This window comes from Heteronotia binoei, chromosome 10 (assembly GCF_032191835.1).
Source record: "Heteronotia binoei isolate CCM8104 ecotype False Entrance Well chromosome 10, APGP_CSIRO_Hbin_v1, whole genome shotgun sequence".
NCBI classification, from domain to species: Eukaryota; Metazoa; Chordata; class Lepidosauria; order Squamata; family Gekkonidae; genus Heteronotia; species Heteronotia binoei.
Window position 1 is genome coordinate 39,187,295 of NC_083232.1, and position 21,576 is coordinate 39,208,870.

The 21,576-nt window shown below is 39.3% G+C and overlaps 1 protein-coding gene across 12 annotated transcripts in view; it reads left to right on the forward strand.

Annotated features, from left to right (window-relative positions):
• The window catches only part of ADAM22 (ADAM metallopeptidase domain 22), a 182,936-nt gene that overhangs the window by 44,081 nt on the left and 117,279 nt on the right, over positions 1–21,576 (forward strand). For 10 of the 12 annotated variants that reach the window (XR_009555881.1, XR_009555882.1, XM_060248462.1 and 7 more), the window contains exon 3: positions 1,803–1,879. The exons of the other annotated variants lie outside the window; for them this stretch is intronic. Coding sequence is in view for 8 of the 10 variants with exons in the window: in XM_060248462.1 (XP_060104445.1) it covers positions 1,803–1,879 (77 nt within the window). In the remaining 2 variants the exon portion in view is untranslated. The remainder of the gene's footprint in view (positions 1–1,802; positions 1,880–21,576) is intronic. 12 annotated transcript variants of the gene reach the window in all.

The following is a 21,576-nucleotide window of genomic DNA, read 5'->3' on the forward strand; positions in this document are numbered from 1 at the left end:
GACCTTTGAACTGGATGAAAAAAACAAGTATTGTTAGTTTTAATCTGCAAACCAGATTTCTAAAGGAGAATTCAACTGTGGTTGATGAATGCAACCAGTGTGATAGAAGTACATGTGTACAAATAAGATAGGAAACTCTTCGTGACTAAGATTACAACAATAGTGCTAAAGAGGAACAAAATGTAAGATCTTTTTCATGGTCTCTGTGGAGTCGCAAACATGGGTACTGAGCCTGCGCTGGATCTGAAGTTGGAAAATTCTAGAAAATTCAAGCCTTTTTGATGAGCTTTCTCTTCAGCTCTGGGGAGGAGACTGCAAGTGCACAAGCCTGGAGCTAAGGAAAGAGCACTCTCCTGCTTAGTTCCTTCGGACCACTGTCAGGTATGAGTTGGTCAAAGAATCTCTATCTACCTGCCTATGAGCCCACTTGACTGGCAGGGGCAGCGCTGGCATTTTTGCCACCCCAGGCTTCTGCCCCCTGTCCCTGCCCCCCATGGGGGTTATTTAAAAAGAGGAAGGTGGGGCTGCTTCAGCTGCCACCCCACTAGGTGGAGAAGTGGCAGAAGCAGCTAATCTGCCTCCTCCCTCCCATTTAAAGACCCCCACCTGTAAGCTGATCACGGGGGTATTTAAATGGTGGGGAGGCAGGTCCCTGCAGCACTGTCTCTTTCATACACCCAGTCCCAGGTGGGTGAAAGATGTGGTGCAGGGGAGGCAGCCTCAGAACGAGGCTGTGCCACCTCTTTTGTCTGCTTGGGTCTCGGGTGGGCAGAAGGGGCGATGAGGCACTGGGCGGAGGTGGTGCCCCAGGCAGCTGCCTACTCCCATGTGCTGGCTGTGTTGATTGGCTGTGTCAACTTCCACTGCCTTAATTGGGAGTGTCCCCTTGAAGGACATTTATGTGTCTGCTACTTGGTCCGCTCCATCAATGTTTGTGATTCACTATGACCTCCATGTGAAATCCTGTCAGGACGCTTCCTTTGGGCAAGGCAGTTTTGAAGTCAATATTCCACTGATTTCTATCCTTCTTTCAGTCAGGTAGGCCTGTACAGGTAAATATCTATTTATTAGGATCACTCTTTTGCCAACACCCTCCATCCTGTTTTTTTTTTTGTCTTAGCTTTCTAATCACCCATGTGTGGTACTGCACAGAGACTATGAAGAAGATAAATAGGTTGCTTACCTGTAACTGATGACCTTCAAGTGATCATCCATGCAGTCACATATGCCTGCCTAGCCTTCCCCAATGCTGGCATCTCTCATTCACTTATCTGGTGTTTATAGAACTTACTGGCAGTAGTCCAAAGGAACTGAGTGAGAGGGCGCTCTGTCCTCAGCTCCAAGCATGCACATTTGCAGCCTGCTCCCCAGAGCTGAAGAGAAAGTGTGTCAAAAAGACTTGAGGTTAGCTCTAGAATTTTCCAACTCCGGATCCAGCACAGGCACAGTATCCTTGTGTGTGACTGCACAGATGACTACTCAAAGATCATCAGTTACAGGTAAGCAACTTAAAAAAAAAATTCTGGAAAATATCTAACAACTAACTGCATGTAATTTAGCAAATTCCTTAAATGTAACGATGCTGAATATGACAGAGTTAAAATATAGAAAGGGGAATGTTTTTAATTTTTGCATAAAAGGCTGAGATGCTGCAGTCTGGGAGGGGTAAACCTCAAAGTTAATAATTCAGCCTAATTGCATATGTCTGAGTTGATACTGAGTACATTTTCGTCATTATATATTTACGGAATACACTGGGGATAGTTGAATGCTAATCCATTTCAATTATTTTAACATTGCAGTCTACTCATATTGCCCGAGCCAGCTTCCAGGTTGATGCTTTTGGATCTTCTTTCATCCTGGATGTAGAATTAAACCAGTAAGTACATGAGTATATGAATATGCTGATATTAGAACAGTATGTTTGTATTCTTAGTATGGTATGCAATATTTTGTGATGTGTTTTCTAATATGGTACCAGCCTTAACTGGAACCTTACATAGTCTCAGGCTTGTGAATGCCTACAAGCTGTTGATGTGGGGTAAACAAGAATTGGCTTCTGGTGGCCAGGTAGGGAAATTTTGTGAAAGAAGGAAAATGAATAACTGGTATGTGTGGGCAGGCAGGTTAGTGGAGGCTCAATTCAAGAAGGTGGTAAATATTGTATTCCTTTCAATAATATGAAATTATAAAAAGTGAATGATTGCTTTGAGGAAAGTCAGTCTGTTCTTTTCTTTAAATGTATGTGCCAAGTTGTTGTCATCTAGGCCTCTGTGTTGCTAGCAGCCACAGAGGAATAGTTGTTCCTGATCTGAGAGCATGCATTCAGCCTTTGGCTTTAATCCACTACAGCGTGCAAGGAGAACCCTGTGCGCACAAAGGGATTTTATTATTGTAGTCAGATTGTACCTCCCCTTTGCAATGCATAAATATTATTTAAACTCCTCCCCTTCTTGTGGCAAGAGAGCATATTTGCCTTTGATCTATTTGATAGCCTTGTAGCTATAGAGGATGTAGCCATGGCTGGTTCCATGCCATTCCTACTGGTTTCATATCCCACCCACCCATTTTCTACCTTAGTGGAGACAGAGCATGGTACCAGGGTATAGATGGACAGAGCCCAGATGCAATGATGATTGCAGATTTGGTGGACACAGGAAAGTTCTTAAGTTTAACTCTCTTCACCTAAGCACTTGTGTAGCCATTTAGGTTGAGAGCCTATGTGTTTTTGGAATTCATGTTTTATCTCAACCAAGCTGATTTTCCAATGAGTATTGAGTCTTGCCAGGCATAAAATTGGATCCTATATCTTGGTTTGTCTAAGTTTTCCTCCCACAGAGAAAGACTTCCATCAACAAAGACAGACTGTCCTTTACCAGAGGAAGCATCTGTCCATCAGAAAAAGTCATCCTCCATTGAAGGAAATATTTATCTGTTGTTGAAAGACATGATAGAAGAGAGTCCTTTAATCTAGTTTAGTGGAAGGGAAGTCATAGGATTCATCCACTAATATAGGAGGGAAGAATGAATGAGGAAAAAGTAGCAACTGAAAGGAAGCTATGGCTGGGTTCAGACTGAATGAATGTGCTGTCTGATGGAGTATAAATGAAATGAAATAAATTGTAAACAATGAAAAAAATCAGAGCATTGCAAATTAACTCTTTTAAAAATTACATTTGTTGTTATCCTGAAGAGAACTTCAGTAAATGGTGAATACTTGAATTGTTAATCCCAGAAAGAATTCTGGTACTTTAATCTATTTGCAAACTTTGGTAACAAAACCTGGGATTTGTTAGTTATGGAAGAATTTACAGGATAAGTTTGTCACAAATCAGGCTAATCTGCAGTTTCATATTTATTTATTATTTATTAAATTTGATTTCTAGGCTGCCCTTCCCTGAAGTAGGGCTCAGGGCATCTTGAAACAAAAAAGAGAATACAATAAATAGTAGAGATCAAGGCAACATTAATATCCTTAAAAACAACAACTATAAATCCATGCTGTATCCAAGATGGTGGGTAAAATTTCCAATTCCAGCTCCCACAGGTCTCCTAGGATGGAGTAAGTACAGAGGGATTGGGGGTGGCGGGAGTAAGGGAGTGCCATACCATCACTGTCCTCAACCAAATGCCTGGAGGAACATCTCTGCCTTGCAGGCTCTGCAGAAAGGCAATAAATCCCACAGTGCATGGATATTCTCTCAGCGCCATCCTTTGTCCCCAAGTGTTGAGAAATGAGGTGAGCCATTGAAGGGCTACCCTACAAATTCCAGCATCAACAAGGTGGTCAGATGGTGGTGGCTTCCATTCCTAAACCTTATAGATTGGATTTCACATTTACAGAGGCCCACCTAGTCAATTCCAAGCAATACTATCCTGTTGTTTAGAAACAATGTAAAATAAATACCTCTATATATTAATATGTGTGAGACATAGATAATGCAACACAAGCAAAAGTACAAGTATCATTACTGGTGGTATGGATGTGAGGGGCATCTGGCTATGACATCTGTCACCCCATTCATCACCAGGTTTATTGGTGATTGGAGAAGGGTGGGCACAAAATGGGGTGGGCACAGAAAAATGGGGTTTGTATGCCCGAATGGCATACATCCAAGAGTTGTGAAAGAACTCAAAGGTGAACTTGTGGATCTCCTGACAAAAATACGTAATTTTTCATTGAAATCTGCCTCCGTTCCTGAGGACAGGAAGGTAGCAAATGTCACCCCGATCTTTAAAAAGGGTTCCAGAGGAGATCCTGAAAATTACAGGCCAGTCAGTCTGACTTCAATACCGGGAGAGTTAGTGGAAGCCATTATCAAAGAGAGAATTGGTAGGCACATTGATGAAGAAAAGTTATTGAGGAAGACTCAACATGGGTTCTGTAAGATCTTGTCTCACTAACCTGTTAAGAGTTCTTTTAGGGGATGAACAAACATGTGGACAAAGGGGACCCAATAGATATTATTCACCTTGACTTCCAGAAAGCTTTTGATAAAGTTTCTCATCAAAGGCTCCTTAGTAAGCTTGAGAGTCATGGAGTAAAAGGACATGTCCTCTTGTGAATCAAAAACTGGCTAATTAATAGGAAACAGAGAGTGAATATAAATGGGCAATTTTCATAGCGGAAGGTGATAAGCAGTGGGGTACCACAGGAGGGTGATAAACAGTGGGGTACCACAGGTCAGATGCTTTTTAACTTGTTCATTAATGATTTGGGAGTTGGGAGTAAGCAGTGAAGTTTGCGGATGACACTAAGTTGTTCAGGGTGGTGAGAACCAGAGAGGATTGTGAGGAACTCCAAAGGGATCTGTCAAGGCTGGGTGAGTGGACATCAATGTGGCAAATGATATTCAGCATGGCCAAGTGCAAAGTAATGCACATTGGGGCCAAAAATCCCAACTATAAATACAAGTTGATGGGGTGTGAACTGTGGAGGCTGACCAAGAGAGAGATCTTGGGGTTGTGGTAGATAACTCACTGAAAATATTGACACAGTGTACGACTGCAATAAAAAAAGGCCAACGCTATGCTGGAAATTATTAGGAAGGGAATTGAAAACAAATCAGCCAGTATCATAATGCCTCTGTATAAATCGATGGTGCGGCCTCATTTGGAATACTGTGTACAATTCTGGTCACCGTAGCTCAAAAAAGATATTATAGCATTGGAAAAAGTGCAGAGGAGGAGGGCAACTAGAATGATTAAAGAATTGGAACACTTTCCCTATGAAGAAAAGTTAGAACACTTGGGGCTCTTTAGCTTGGAGAAACATTGACTGTGGGGTGACAGAATAGAGGTTTACAAGATTATGCATGGGATAGAGAAGATTGAGAAAGAAGTCCTTTTCTCCCTTTCTCCCAATACGAGAACTTGTAAACATTCAATGAAATTGCTAAACAATCGGGTTAGAACTATAAAAGGAAGTATTTCTTCACCCAAAGGGTGATTAACACATGGAATGCACTGCCACATGAGGTGGTGACACCTGCCAGCATAGACAGCTTCAAGAGGGGATTGGATCAACATATGGAGCAGAGGTCCATCAGTGGCTATTAGCCATAGCATATTGTTGGAACTCTGTCTGGGGCAGTGATGCTCTGTATTCTTGGTGCTAGGGGGGCACAGTGGGAGGGCTTCTAGTGTCCTGGCCCCACTGATGGACCTCCTGATGGCACCTGGTTTTTTGGCCACTGTATGACACAGAGTGTTGGACTGGATGGGCCGTTGGTCTGATCCAACATGGCTTCTCTTATGTGTTGGGTCATGGTTTGTGAAAACTGGAAGGTTCATTTGTGAACCAAATGGGTTCATGGTTTGTGGCCCTGTAAGCCCCGTTTGGATTCCCCTCCAGTGAGGTTGCAGAAAGTCCAGAAAGCTGAGTTGTGTTGAGCAGGCTCTCCCTGTTGCTCAGCTGTTTCTGCAGCTTTCATGGGAAACTGAAAGTAGGGGTTAAAGGAGTCCCTTTAAACCCCCGCTTTCTGTTCTATCCATGAACCACCACAAACTGCTTAAAAAGTTTGTGGAAGGTTGTGACACTAAGCCCACCACAGACTTTGGTTTGCAAATCATGAACAGGGCAAAATTTGTGAATTTTGCTTCATGGTTCGGTTCATCCCTGTCCAGTAGGAATTGTCATATGCAATACTGAAACCAGGTTTATATTTTCTGTTCAGTAACTATATTTCATATTGTATTGATTTTCTGTAACCCCGTTTGAAAATTCCTCAATAAAAACATATTAAAAATATAAATACCAAATTCTGATTTCTTAAGAACCTAAACATGAGTAGTTTGACTTGGTGCCTTCTTGATCAAAGAAAGATGGGTATTCTATACAGTGAACTTTAGTTCAAACTCCCGTTTAGACTGTAATAGTAAGCTTGTAACTGAAACATGATGATTTATTTTGCACAATAAAAATTCAGAATATTCAGTGCCAAGTCGTGCTTGCTCTGCTTTATATAGCTACCACAGGAGGGTGATAAGCAGTGGGGTACCACAGGTCAGATGCTTTTTAATTTGTTCATTAATGATTTGGAGTTGGGAGTAAGCTCAAAAATATCAATAAATAATATTTTGCATTGTGCGATATGGAAGAAATAAAATTGTGTGATTGGTGTATCATTTTGTTTTTGGTTTCTTTGAAAAATGAAGCCTCTATAAATATTGTATAACAAATACATTAACTTATGGCTGCTTGAGAAGACTATTAAGGAAACATTTGAAAACCATTTAGAAAAAAACTTAATCAGATATAAGCTGTATCTTGAAAAAGAATGAAACACCATTCCTTGCTTGGTGTAAAATGACATAGCTGTTGGTTGATGAGGTACAGATTATGGTTTGCATCATTTAAGAGAGATACTCTCTCTTATGAAGGCGGCAGTTTCTCATTTTAATGTGGAACATGTGCAAAGCTGAGTAAAAGGCGGGCCTTTTATCATGAATGCGTTTTTACATGTGTGGAACAGGTGGTGGTTGTGGATGAGTGTGTGCTCTGGGGTGGGTTGCAAGATGTGCTGCTGCTATTGCTAGAGGGAGATGATATCCCTTGCAAATAACCAGATGCCCTCAAAGTCTTTGAATTAGACTGCAGCTTCATTGGACACCCACTCCATCTGGGATCCGGAATAATTTGGCCAGGTTGACATGTGGAGCAAATTGGAGCAATGGGGTTGGGCAAAATAATATTTTGGTGCTTAAAGCAGAATATCTCAATGCCACCTCTCCTAATATCGTCATGGCAAGAATATCATCATGGACTGAGGTAGCAACTTACTATCCCTTTTTAGTGGAAGTTGAGTAGAAACCTGGCCTGTTTGTCTCAGGGGAAGTTGTTCTCCATTTGTGGGAGGAGCGGAGTATAAATCAACAGAAATAAATAAATGTTATGGGGAATCACGTGTGTATGGGAAGTTCCATGTCATTGTAAACGATGATTCTGGGTAACAAAGTAGGAGGACAATTCATTGAGACTGTGCGCAGACTCCCCTTCAAATGAATGAGAGATGCACAAAACTCAAGATGTTTAACTTTTCATAGGAAAATCTTACCAGTTTCTTCTTCTTTTTTTTTTTTTTTTTTTAAAAAGACGTTTGGAAAGCCAAGTGTTTACTTTTTATTTTAATGATGAGACATGTTGATAAATTCTGACTTTCCTTTCCTTGGCACATAGCCTGTAATGTTTATGTTGAAGTGACATGTAAGCTGTAAATGAAAAACACATTTTAAGTTTGCCGTTCATCATGGAAACTCTTAATAAATAAGAGCGGCAGCACAAAGTACTAGGCAATTGTGGGTGTGATAGCCAGTAGGACAAGTGGCTGAACCTGGATCAAGGATGCTTGGATCTGAATCTCTGCTCCTCCCTGGATTCCTCAGATGGTCTTGAGTAAATAATTAACTAAGGACTCTGAATCTCTGTTATGAAGACCAGAGATCTTGAATGGTATAGAAGTCTCGACTGTAATCTTCATGCTTCTGAGTCTGTCACATTTGTTTCTGTTAGATAAGGATGCATACATCTTAAATAAGATTGATTTGCTAATTAGTCTGGTCACTTGTCACTAATACTACTGTTGTATAGATTTTCACCTTATCTGTTTTGTATTATTCTCTGGGGTAAGTGAGGCAGCAAATGTCTAATTGAAGCTGTGAAATAATTAAGGTGTCTGTACAACTCTGTACAACTCTTCTCAAAAAAGATTCTGAGCAAGCCAGGTGAGACAGTTTGCATTAGCATCCAGAAAGGGGTAAAGATGTGAATGTGTGTTAAAAAAAAATGGGGAAAGAGTTCTCATTTTTTCCCAAAAGTCTTTCCCCCTATTTTTCCAGTGGGGAAAAAAGCTTGTTCCACTGATTTAACTATAGCAAATACATAATTTAAAACTTTTTAAGGGCTCACCAAAATTTTTCAATTTTTCCAGAAAATTGTTCCAGAAAAATTGGGAACTTTTGGGGAGTCCTAAAATAAAAAAGGTTATTAATTATGCATTTGCTGTAATTTTAAATTAGTAGAATAAGTTTATTTTGATAGGAAATCAGTATTGCATGTATTTCCCGCAAAGAAACTTGCATTTCATTCTCATACACCTTTCTATTTCAGAGCAAAAAGTAAGGGATGTGACCTTCAGGATATATTACGTTATACCACTTGATAACTGGAAACTGCTTTATTGGAGTCAGTGTAAAACATCAATCAACATACTAGGTTTGCAGCCCTTGGCTGGCAATCCCCAGAAGCATTGGGAGGGTGGAGACTTCTACGATTTCAGTTCCAGGTTTGGAACAAGAAGTGGTCATGAAAATCTAGAAATTTCAAATCTTTTTGGTAATACCATAGAGATTTTTGACATTCTTAGAATGTCATGTCATTTACAGGAAATTATGTCCAGCTGTCAGTTATAATGCCATTTTGCCCTCTGCTCTGCTGCTCCATTGAGTAAGGTTGTAGATCAGGGAGCATCCTAAAATGGTGTCCTGCTAGAACCGGGTAAGTGGGATCCCTACACATGGATATTATTTAGCTGTCACTTAAACTTATCCAAAGCTGATTGCTGTTCTCCATAGTCACCATGAAGGGGCTCTACCCACAATTCATCTGAAAACTGCAATATAGTCTCTTACAATAAAACATAGTTACATTGACTATACAAATTAAATATGTAATTACTTGTGCTGAAGTCTTCACAGATTGTTACATAATCACCTCAGCTACTCACCTCCAAAGGGAACCTGAACTGGCAACGAAGTGTGATTGCTTAATTGGGAAAACCATTCCTAGAGTCAGAATAAGAGAACTTTTGTCTGTATGTTCCTTCAGTTTAACTTTATCAAATCATTTTATGTAATTTTTTTCACTTGACTAATGTGGTTTTTCACTTGACTAATGTGGTTGCTTTAAATAATACACCTACATCATTCTGTTGAAGTTTTCTATAGCCACAAGAATGGGGAATATGTAGTGAGTCTCTTCCGGATTTCCTGCTGTTTCTGCTGTTTTAAATTTGCAGCAACATATTTTGAAGCTGATTTTTGTTAGTTTGCATTCAGTAACACATTTTGTCTGTTGGTAACAATTCTTCTGAACTGTGTGCATATGACAAACTGTGCATATAAACAACAGAGAACTCATTGGGGTTCTTGGAACACCTTCACCACTAGTAGAGGACAAAAGTTTGTGGTTTTAATATTACTGACGTTCAGTCCTTTCCTGACATCTATTGTGGCCCAGGGGCAGTTTCTACCATGAACACAACCCTCTAAGCATTTGTTGTTTTCAGATGTGATGTTTTTGTCCCCTTTAATAGCCCAAAGAACCATTTTTCCTATATAGTACTCAGCTTCTCAGTACATCCTTCATTGTTACTTATTAGTAAATGACAGCAAATGTTGGATCTTTTTAGTTCTCAAAACATTATTATAGCTCTTTGCCACCAAATTAATCTGTCATTACTTATAAATTTGTTTTTCATCAGATAGTTATTCTTTTTAAAAGGCAGTTTTGCTTTATAGATTAAGTTTGTTTCTAATGGAATGTTTCTTTTGAACTCCTATTTATAGTTGTAGGAAGTATATTATAATTTTTAGCTAAGCTGATTCGGAGACACTTACAGCTTTATTTTAAATCTTTTTCTCTTACAAAAATCAGCTCTGTAGCAATTTGATCCCTAGCAGTAATCCTGCTTTGGTATATTCTTAATAAATCTGCGGTTTTAGTAGTACATCTTCACCAGAGTGACCTGTTTTGGTGAATAAAAGCTTTAAAAAAAATTTATACTGTATAGGACTGAACTATTATGCTTGTACAGTTATATGTACTGATTATAAGTAAACTTGGGAGTTCCTTTTAGCCAATGCCAAATTCTGTTTGTTTGAATAGAAATATGTTTATTATTTATAAAGCTCCTTAGACATTGTACCATAATTAAGTTATAAAGAACAAGCTCTGCCTGCGGGTTTGTATTTTAAAATGTCATTTAAATTTAGCAGAATAAGATGAATTGAATCACAAAATGTTATTTATAGATCATTTATATTAATTCCTTGAATAATGCATCTGAAAATAAAGTTGGTACTTTTGGTTTCTGAGTATGATGACTTGGTGGGATGAAAAGCAATTTTAATTTTTGTTGTTTCACACCCATTTTTCAGATATTAATTTCATTTGTGCGAATGGAAAATTGCAACTCCCTTTTAAGCATGTTACTGCAGGCAGCAGCATAACATCTGGTTGGAATTTCTTTCTTTTGTTGCCAGTATTGATGCAATGTAATAAAATATCCTGCAGATCAACACTAATGTTTTGTTTAGAATTTTGTTACTGTTCAGATATTATTGCTTTCTCTCTTTTTAAAAAAATGGCACAGTTCCACTGGAACTTAGAAATGTTTACCATATTTATTTAGCTAGATATGAATGTAATCACTAAGCCACTGTAACATTACATTTTTTATTAAGACTGAAAGTGGATCCCCAGTGCTAGGGTTACCTGTGTCCACGTGGGAATAAACAGGAGAGAGGTCATCTCAGGACAATAATAAAAACACAACCAAAGGTTATAGTGACCAAATAACTATGTACTCATTTCATTCACAATGAGAGAAACATAGACAGCAAATATCCAAAATCTTGAAAGAAGGAGTCCCAACGTACAGGAAATCGACTTGACAAGTTCTGCTTCGATTATTTTTCTAGCATGCGGTGCATATGAGTACATAGTTATTCAGTCACTATAACCTTTGTGTTTTTATTAGTGTCCATGTGGGGCCTGGAGATCTCCAGCTTTTACAATTGATCTCCAGCTGCCAGAGATCAGCTCCGGGGAGGAAAACAGCTGCTTTGAAGGGTGGCCTCTATGGCATTGTACCATGCTGAGGCCTCTCCCCTCCCCCAAACCTGCCCTCTCCCATATCCACCCCCAAAGTTTTCAGGTATTTTGTAACACAGACCTGGCAACCCTAGCTGTAGCTGTCACAGTATTCCTGCAGGAGGGGATGGCCAAAAAACTGTGGAATAGTAAAATGTGTTATATTGCTTTAGACTGACATCTTAATGCTGTGAAAGCTACCAGAGTCCTACTCAGGTTATGTAACTTATTGTGTCCCTGCTTGTGGCACTTTCTCCTGACTGGAATTGATAGCAGTAGCCTTACAGCTTTATTCATTGATAGATGCCACTATAATCCCAGCCAGCTGGCTGTGACACTGATGAGACCCAACAATATACTTTATTCTTCCATGGTCAGTATCCCTCCCCCCCCTTTGGCCCCTGAATTGTTCAGTCTGACTCAAGATCACATCAGCTGGTGCATGTGCAGGAGAGGGGAATCAAACCCAGTTCTCCCAGATAAGAGTCTGCACACTTAACCACTACACCCAACTGGCTCTCACTACACCAAACTGGGAATCTTCATTAGATACTATTTTAGCATTTCAGAAACATTTTTGAAAGTATCTTTTGACTACTATAGCAACTGGTGTTGATGTAATATGGCTACAGTTCTGGAGTAATGCCATATTTTATTACTATCCTTGGATTTCTAAACTTATTTTCTCTTTTTTTAAAAAAACCCAACCCCCGCCCTAAAACTGTGTGATCATGGTCAGATTACTTACTTATGGACATGCATGTGCACACACACATACACAGTCTGTCACTCGCTCTGGAAAGAAGGCAGATATATGCTTCAAATGCATTAAGAGTAGCAGAAGCAGCTAGGTTTTCCTGTTTCTTAGTACAACTGATACAATGCAATCCTAAACTGAACTGTGCCCTTCTAAATCCATTGAATTCAGTGGGTTTGGAAGGGTGTAGTTCTGCTTAAAATTGCTTTGTGAGAGGCAGTGTCACTGAAACAAGTGCAGATTTCTGAATATGGATGTTATGAGAAACCTCAGTAAGTATTGCTCACAGTTAACAAGCTGATTTTAATTTTCACTCTAAACCCTTCAAGCATGAATTCTTATATTATAAAGGCTTGAAGTTCCATGGCTGCTTTTACAGCTTTTCTGCCTCTGTTGTAGCTGTATGAATTTCATTGTGGCTTTATTAGTCCTATTGAGAGGCATGCCACATTTATTTTTCCATGAAAGTCTAACGTGTGAATGAGACACATGTGTATCATATGGGTACTCTTGTATGAGAGATGAGGTTGTTACTAGAATTGCTGGGGTCTCCTCTTTTATGGGGAAATTAGTGAAGATAGACCATAGGTAGAGCTAATTTGGAACAGTCTTGCAAAGTATATAATAAGGTCCAATTTCAGAAAAAAGACTAGTTTAAATGTTTTACTTAGAAAAATGTGTAGAAAATACAATCACACTTAAAACAAATAAAACACACAAAATAAAGAGCTAGGAAAATTAGGAGTGAAAAGAAGAGACTATTGGAACAGCTATGGGTCTGTACTACCTTTCCAGAAGTGCAAAAGTCCATGTAGAAATTGGAGATAGGGATGTGCACAGCCAGTGTGTCATGTCAAAGAGGCCCATTACTTAGAGTAACGGGAGTACAACTTGCCTAGGTGCCTACAGATTGCACAATGGGGCCAAGTTTGCTCTTATGTTCTATATCAGGGGTCAAACATTCATTTCAGGGGCCGAATCAGGCCCCTGGAGGGCTCCTATCAGGCCCCCGAGCAACTGGCTATCATCTGCTTCCTTTTCCCTATATCTTGCTTCCTTCTGCTTAATAGCTTGCTTTGCAAGGCTTGCTCGACTGAGTAATAGCTTGTTTTTCAAGGCTTGCTCGATTTTCTCCATTGGCTGAGTCTCCTCCCTTGGGGAGGAAGGGGAGAGGAATAGCTTGCTTTGCCAAGCTCTCTCAATTGCAGAGCAGAGCTACTGAGCCAAGCCTCTCTTTCTTCTATTGGCTGAGGCTCCTCCCCTTTCCAGTCCCCCAGGGAGGGAAGGAAAGAGCCAGAGCTTTCTTTGCCCAGTTCCCTGGTTCCCATGGGAGAAATACAAAGAAAGCATCTTCAAGACCAATGAGTGCTAACGTTTTAAGCATGTTTAAGTTTTTAAAAAATATATTTGTGTTTGTCCGTGTTCTTTATAAAATTTATATCTCTGCTACCTAATCTTATATAGGTACACACATGGCCCGGCCTGACATGGTTCGGCCAAACCCGACATGGCCCAGCCCCACAAGGTCTAATTTATGCCAGATCTGGCCCTCATAAGAAATGAGTTCGACACCCCTGTTTTATACTGTTAGGAGGGGTGGTGCTCCCTCCAGGAATATGACTGTGTTAACTATTGTTGATGGGCTTTCCTGGGTGTTTTGAATGGTTTCTCAATTTCAAACAAAAGTTGAGAATTGGTTCCTGATGGATGTTAGAAAGAGCCATATAGTTTAATGTTTGAGGTTAGTTTCGTCTCAGTACTCTGGGGAAAGAGACAGGAAGGAAAGGGGGTTTGTGCAGTAAGTTTTGCACAGTAGCATAGGGTAACACAAAAGATGTTTGGGTGGGGTTTAGAGACATTAGAGGATTAGGCATATTTTATTTATTTATTTTATTCAATTTATATCCTGCCCTCCCTGCTGAGACAGGCTCAGGGCGACTCACATGCTCATGACAATACATTAGTATAGAAATATGATAAACATAAAACAATAGAAACAATTTAAAACATAGAAATGAACAATTCAGGTACTTAATTTTGTTAGCCTGCTACTCTAGCTGGATGCTCTCCATAGAGCAGATCTTAATGGCCCAAATATTCTATATGGGGCAGATTGCAAGAGGTAATCCAGATATTTTCGGATCACTGTAGTAGCCTACAATCTAAATTGTGAGTGCCTGGTGGAAGAGCATTACAGGCCTTGTGGAACTGTACAAGCTCTCAAAGGGCCCTGGCTGCCCCAGGGAGCTCATTCCACCAGTGTGGGGCTACTACAGAAAAGGCCCTAGCTCTAGATTACATGAGCCTGGCCTCTTTAGGGCCGGGGATTGAAAGCAGGTTCTTTGACCCAAACTGAAGTGCTCTCAGGGGAACATGCGGGAAAAGGCAGTCCCTAAGGTATGCAGGACCCTGGCCATATAGGGCTTTGAAGGTAAGAACCAACCCAGTATGCCAGGGGTGGCCAACGGTAGCTCTCCAGATGTTTTTTGCCTACAACTCCCATCAACGCCAGCCAGCATGGCCAATGGCTGGGGCTGATGGGAGTTGTAGGCAAAAAACATCTGGAGAGCTACCGTTGGCCACCCCTGCAGTATGCAATGGGCAACCAGTGCAGCGCTTTCAGCACTGAAACTAGACTTGAGAGTGCCTGTTTTGCAACCTTAGACAGAAACCTTTTTGGCAGGCTTTTGGTCCAAGCAGAGACCTGTTTTTGCAGGATCTCTGGTTCAGGTAAAAACATGGAGACCTCCTTGTTTATTGGGATGCTTCCATAAGTCAGGCAGCGCCGGCTGCAAGATCCAAATGAATGACAAAATTCAGGTTTATTGCTATAGAATTTTCACATCTGCAGGGAAGGTTGGGGGACAGAAAGAACTGGAAATATCAGTTCACTGTTCTATGAATGGAAAAGGTCACTCCTGGTCTAGTGATGTCTGTACTGTGATTGCATCTAGTCTGTGTTCCCATACAATGAAATGGACAAAATCTGTGTGGGTTCTTTTGCACATATGGAATTGCATCTTCCCATTGAAAAATTTGCAATTATAACTTCATCTTACAAGAAAGGTGTATTCTTTTTTGAACACGAATTTGTAGATTGGGTTGTTGGATTTATCCCACACAGTAATAATAAAAAAGAGGAAACAAAATATAGTGGAATAAGACTGTGATAGAAATAATGAGTTGGATCCCATCCTCTGACACTCCTCACTTTGTGCAAGATTCATCCCTGTGTGACCCATTTTTTTTTACTTAGTAATGCTTAATTGTTGAACTCTGTCTCTTTTTAGAAAAGATATGGTAAAATAGGTGAAAGAAATAATTAAGAACACTGAAATAATTAAAATATCAAGAGCTAAAACTGTTTAAGGCAAGATAGAAAAATAACTTATAAAGTAGTTTAATAAGTGAATAAACTTGTTCATTAGTGACTCCAATTGACCTTCTTTTTCATTTCTGAATAAAGTAATAACAGAAGCCGATAAAACTAGCATGTAGCTACAGAAAACCTTCATAGTTACTTAGCAGAAAAGATAGAAAGGATATTGTACATGCTTTACATTTTGAAGCAGAGGTTCACTTTTGTTAAGGATTCTCAAATAATTGTTTCAACATAGCAACCTGTTCCATATTGCAACTTACATTTACAATGGAGGTAAGCTAATAAGCATTTAGAAAGTTTGTAGTAAAAAAGTCTCTTCATAGGCCATCTAGGACAAGAATCAAATCAGTTATTGTGTGTTAAATGAACTTTGAGGGTGTATTATCACACCGTTATTCTCAAACAATGACTAGAGCTGATTGGTTGCCAACTGTATATTTTCAAATAATTATCATGGGTTGCTTTGTCTTGTCTGTCAGTGAATTTCTTAACACTTGAAGAAAACCTGGGAATTGATAAGCCTATCATGTGAAGGAAAATGTGTGAACTTTCAGCTCAGAATAAAATGTGAGCAATAAATACCTTGTTCATTTCCAGCTGTGTTTTTCAGATATCTCTTTATGCTGATACTAAGCTTAAAATGTGAATTTAAAGAAAAGTTGTGTCTTTAATTTTTTAGTTTGCCTGTTCTCCTGAAACAGTCATAAATTTAATGTTTATACTAAATTGCATTACGTCAGAATTATTGTTTCAGAAACAATAGATTCAATTTTCCTTTCTCACAATTCATATGGTAAAAATAAAGGCTTATTTATAACATTTGTAGATTTATTTTTGTAGTCTTACATTTTAAATTGCATTTACACTTTTATGTTACCGATTTCCTGTATTTTCTTTGTTTACTTTATACAGAAAACATATAGCACTGTCTGCTCAGCCAAAATTGCCTTGGGATATTATGGCATGTTTGTGAAACCAATTCAGTTTGTTTAGGAAATCCTATCAAGCAATTTTCATTGTTTGCTCCAGTGATTTTCATTAAAGGTGTATTCTTGGTGAGTGAAAAAAATCATGGTCTCTTAATGGAGCTACAGTGTCACCCTCCTTAAACAAATTTTTTAAAATTTTTGCAAGATCCCCCCACGTTCTCAGATATGAAGCACAACTGCTACTTGAAAAAACTCATAGGCTTGGATCCTGGGACAGTTTTGCTAGCACTTTTCTTCAGCTGCTTTCGTCTACTGCAGCACTCACTTTCTCTGCTGCCAGCACTTTCATGTGCACAAGGGCTCCTTGAAAAAATGTTAGTATTGCAAGAATGCTAATAGCAGAGGAAACAAGTCCTATAGTAGAAGAAAGCCTCTGCCATGGCTGGAGAGACACGAGGAGAGCTGTCCTAGGATCCAAAACCATACTTTGTTCCAGTCTACATAACTGCATTGATTTTATTGTGCATTTGAACAGAGATTCAACTATCTGCTAATTTCAGTGGTAGAATTCCTATATCCTGAAGGACACGTCTGTACTCTGTACTTAAAACTTAAATTGATTTAACAGTCTCCCCAGAGTTTCTTTTAGGGAGGAGAGACAATTTGGGAAGGCATTAAGTATCCCTTTTCCAAAACACAGGTACTTACAATGATGATTATTTTAATAGGAATCATCTTTATTCAGGCAACTGGAAAATGAAAACAAAAACAAAAACCCAGAACTCAGGGCTTTTTTCATAGAAAAATTTATTTGCATATTAGACCACACCACCTGACACCAAGCCAGCTGGAACTGTGTTCCTGTGTGTTCTTGCTCAAAAAAAGCCCTGACAGAACTGTAGATGCTTTAATATGCATTCATAATTGTCCAGTTAAGCCCTTCTGACTAGTTTTCTACATCCCTTTCCATTTAATTAACTTAGTATTTCATGTATATGAACATGTATTAAAGGCGTACATATTCCCTTATTCAAATATGATCTTGATGTTGTTTCTTATCTTGGCCACTTGTCAGTTCCCCATGAAAAAATACTTGACTTGTTTACATTTTTGATAATTCCAGGGACCCGTATGAACTGATATACATGGGGATTTTTGAGTTCTCCAAACCTAGACATCTCTCAAGCATGACAATCATACTTTTGTTTTTGATTTTTTCTGCTTTTTCAATACTTTCTCCTTCAACCGCTTATGTATTAGTTTTAAACATGTCCTAGCTTTCCTTTCCATTAAAAATCAGGTATGTACCTGGCCAGTGATAGCTTGTGGTACCATTATGAACCTGCCCAACCACTATGTCATCTTTGGAGGCCCTGATTCAAGTGATCCACCATCTGAGATTAGGCAGGTACCAACCTGGGAGAGTGCTTTCTTGGTCAGGTCAACAAAGCTCTGGAACTCTTTCCACAGGGAGATTTGTCAACACTTTGTGTTGCCATCTTCTGCTAATCAGTGAAGACTTTTGGTTCATTTGACATTTCCTCAGTGATCCCTCCTCCCTAGCCAATTTTTAAATTGCTCTTCTTATGTTTTGTATTATTTTAATTGTTTTCATGATGTGTGTGTGTTTGGGGAGGTGATTTTAATGGTTTTTAAATGTGGTTTCATTATGTATGTTTTAAATTGTTAGTGGTTTTGGTGGTCCTTGTAATAAGAAATAGAAGCTCACTTTTTAATTAAAGAGTTCTACTAATGGTTTAATTGGTATTTGACAAAGGAATAGGGTTGCCAAGTCCAATTCAAGAAATATCTGGGGACTTTGGGGGTGGAGCCAGGAGACATTAGGGGTGGAGGCAAGATCAAGGCTGTGACAAGCATAATTGAACTCCAAAGGGAGTTCTGGCCATCACATTTAAAGGGACGGCACACCTTTTCAATTCCTTCCTTCAATAGGAAATAATGAAGGATAGGGGCACCTTCTTTTGGGGCTCATAGAATTGGACCCCCTGGTCCAATCTTTTTGAAACTTGGGCGGTATTTTAGGGAGAGGCACTAGATGCTATACTGAAAATTTGGTGCCTCTACCCCAAAAAACAGCCCCCCCCCAGAGCCCCAGATAACGGCAGATCAATTCTCCATGATTTTCTATGGGAATAAATCTCCATAGGGAATAACAGAGTTCCCAGCAGACATTTCCCTCCCCTCCCCCCGCTTTCTGATGACCCTGAAGTGGGGGGAAGGCCTCCAAACTGGGGGATCCCCTGCCCCCACCTGGGGATTGGCAACCCTACAAAGAAAGCATTGACTCTTGAAAACTTATACCTGAAAAATTGGTTTGTTTCTAAGGCACTAACAGACTTGTTTCTAGCTGTTTTACCAATGGTTTGTGATGTGTCAGGATGGAAAATGTCTTTTTAATAAGAATACTGACAAAAGATAGCAGCTAGCCTATCCTTATACAGTTGCAAATAGCCCTATTCTGCCTTTTAAAAAAGGTTCTAGAAGCATAAGCAATAGGTTTCTCCTCTCCATTCTCCATTGTATGGGAAATACTGCCCTGCCGCATAAAAGATAGAATTAGTTTTTATTGGATCAGAAGGTGTCAGTAGTGCTGCGGGCTCGAATCATTGCACTGGAATCTTTAAATGCTTTTTCTTGCTCCTTCCCCTCACTGCCGAGCCATTCCTTTTTTCAGGAGGTGGTACAGCAGTTGCAAAAGCACTGTGATATTGGGGAGAAATGTACATATGTACTGTCAAGTCACAGCTGATTATGGCAACCTCCAACAATGGACTTTCAAGGCAAGTGGTTTGCTTTTGACTTCTGCAGAATTTTTTTTTGGTTCTCTCCTATCAAAGTACCAATCCTGCTTACCTTTCAAGATCTGATGAGATTGGTCTATATTATGCCACCTCTCCTCTAGGCAGAAAGTTGCAATTAATTATTCTTAGATATTTTTAATTCAGCTGTATTATGTACAGCTGGGGCACTTTCAGTGGCTTCAGTTTTCGCAGCTTCAGGGGTCAGTACCTTTCCTTGCCTGTTCAGTTGTCTAAGTATATAACTTCTGGTTTAATAAAACAATACTTTAAAAAAACATGAAGTCTTGCCTTTTCAAAAATTTGGAATATCTCTTGACTGATGTTCTCTGTCACCTCAGACTGTGGTGAGGATCTCATAAATTCCCTGGAGTTCCTTTCTACAATTTTTTCATGGCTCTCTGGAAAATCTCTGGGGCAGAAGAAATTCCATAAGATGAATTGGATGTATTCCTATATGTTTGTTAATAAATTGTTTGTTAATGAATTGTTTACAGTTACTTTCTAACTATCTGTTGATAAGGTTGGGGCATGTCTACTATACTGACTGCCTACCCCTACCAACATTATTCTCTTCTAAGAATGGGGTAATTATCCAGTTTAGAAACTCAATTCCTAGTTGCAATTCATAGTAAAACAAGGTAACACTATCCATATACATAGGGAATACCCTATGTATATGGATAGTGTTACTTTGTTTTACTACATGCACTGTTGGAGTGGCCCATCATGAGAATGTTACAAGGAATATTATGTTCTCTTTTCCCATTCAATGCAATTTGTGTTTGGTTTTTTCTTGGTCAGAGTAAGGAACTGAAATTCCCATGAAATAATTCAGGTTGTAACCCCCTCCAGACTTCTCAATTATCCTTGTGATAGCCTTGAGTAAAGCACTAAGATCACCTGAAGAGTATGAATTGCTGCGAGTCTCTTAAATATTCCATGCCTGTTGAACTGTAACTCATTCAGCCTGTCTGCGCCAATTAAATTTGGCTCTTTCCTTTGGATGACCAATAGTAGAAGATTTCTGTTGACAATTTTACGGCCATTAGTACAGAACCCATCACTGCAACCCCATCATTGCAAAGCCAGTTATTTCATAACGTTTCAGGTTCCTTGTGTTATTTATGATATGTATTGCATCTTCCTTGATCACTGTGAAAAGCCGAATTACATGTATACTGGGTGGTTGTTCAGTTCAATTGGGACTTAATATGAACCCACTTTTCCTTTTAAACAGCCTCTGAATTTTCCTTTACTTCTAGATAAAAGATTGCTGTGGGTGTCACAGTTTGTCCGGCTTTTCTTGAGTTTGTTATTTGAGTAACACTTCCTACTTTCTATTCCCTGGCCAATTGGCTAATTTAGGAGCAATTACAACAACACATAGTGCTGCATGCAGATACTGGGTGGGACTCTGCATGTGGAAAACATCCCTTCAGACCTGGCTTCAGTTTGGGGAATTTGTATCTTTTGCATTTGATTATCCTGTGTATCTTTAAAAGTCTAGAATTAAGTCTTGTACATTCTTTACAGCAGCTTCTGTTGCCAGTGCTGCTTTTGCTGGGGTTAAAACTCTCTCAGCTAGCAGTCGCTTGTCTGTCCTTATCATTTACGCTACTGAAAAGGAGGGAATACATGCCCAACCCAGGTATTATTTAGCTGCTTAGATGTTTCTAGTCCCCTCCATAATTGTTCCCCTGGCTCCTGGTGCCTTTGAAAGTCTCATACAGGATTAATAGTTATAGTGGATATTTTTAGTAATCTGCTTGCTTGAATAGAATCTGCGTGAATATTTGTATATAAAGTGATTCATCCAAAGGAAACTTTATTACTGTATCTGGACTGCTGTCTCTCTCATGTTTGTGGAGTGGGGGAGAAGAAGAGGTAAATATTTAATGGGTACCATTGAGGCTGAGTCAGATGTACCCTGCAGAAGTTCCCAGAATCTTTCAGCCTGTCTTTGACCTGCTGAAAATGTTTGCCATTACGAGATAACATTTTCCGGTTGTTTTATGGTTTTAAGGAATTTCTGTTCTACTTTTCTATTTTAAAAAGCAAACTCTCATGTACAAGGTGGCACATAACAAGATAAAAGCAAAATGCCAGATCGTAACTTACGTAGTGGCCCTTGAGCTGTGGTGTATGCATCTACTTAAGAAACGTTTTCCCTTTACATAACATAATTTGGTTCCAAGTCAGTGAAGATTACTTTATCTGCTCTCCGTAATGCAAAAAGTTTAACAGTGCAGATTAAATCTTCCTTTTGAATGCTTAAAATGCTGTGTTTATCCTCTTTTAAATGGGCAGTCCTTTTA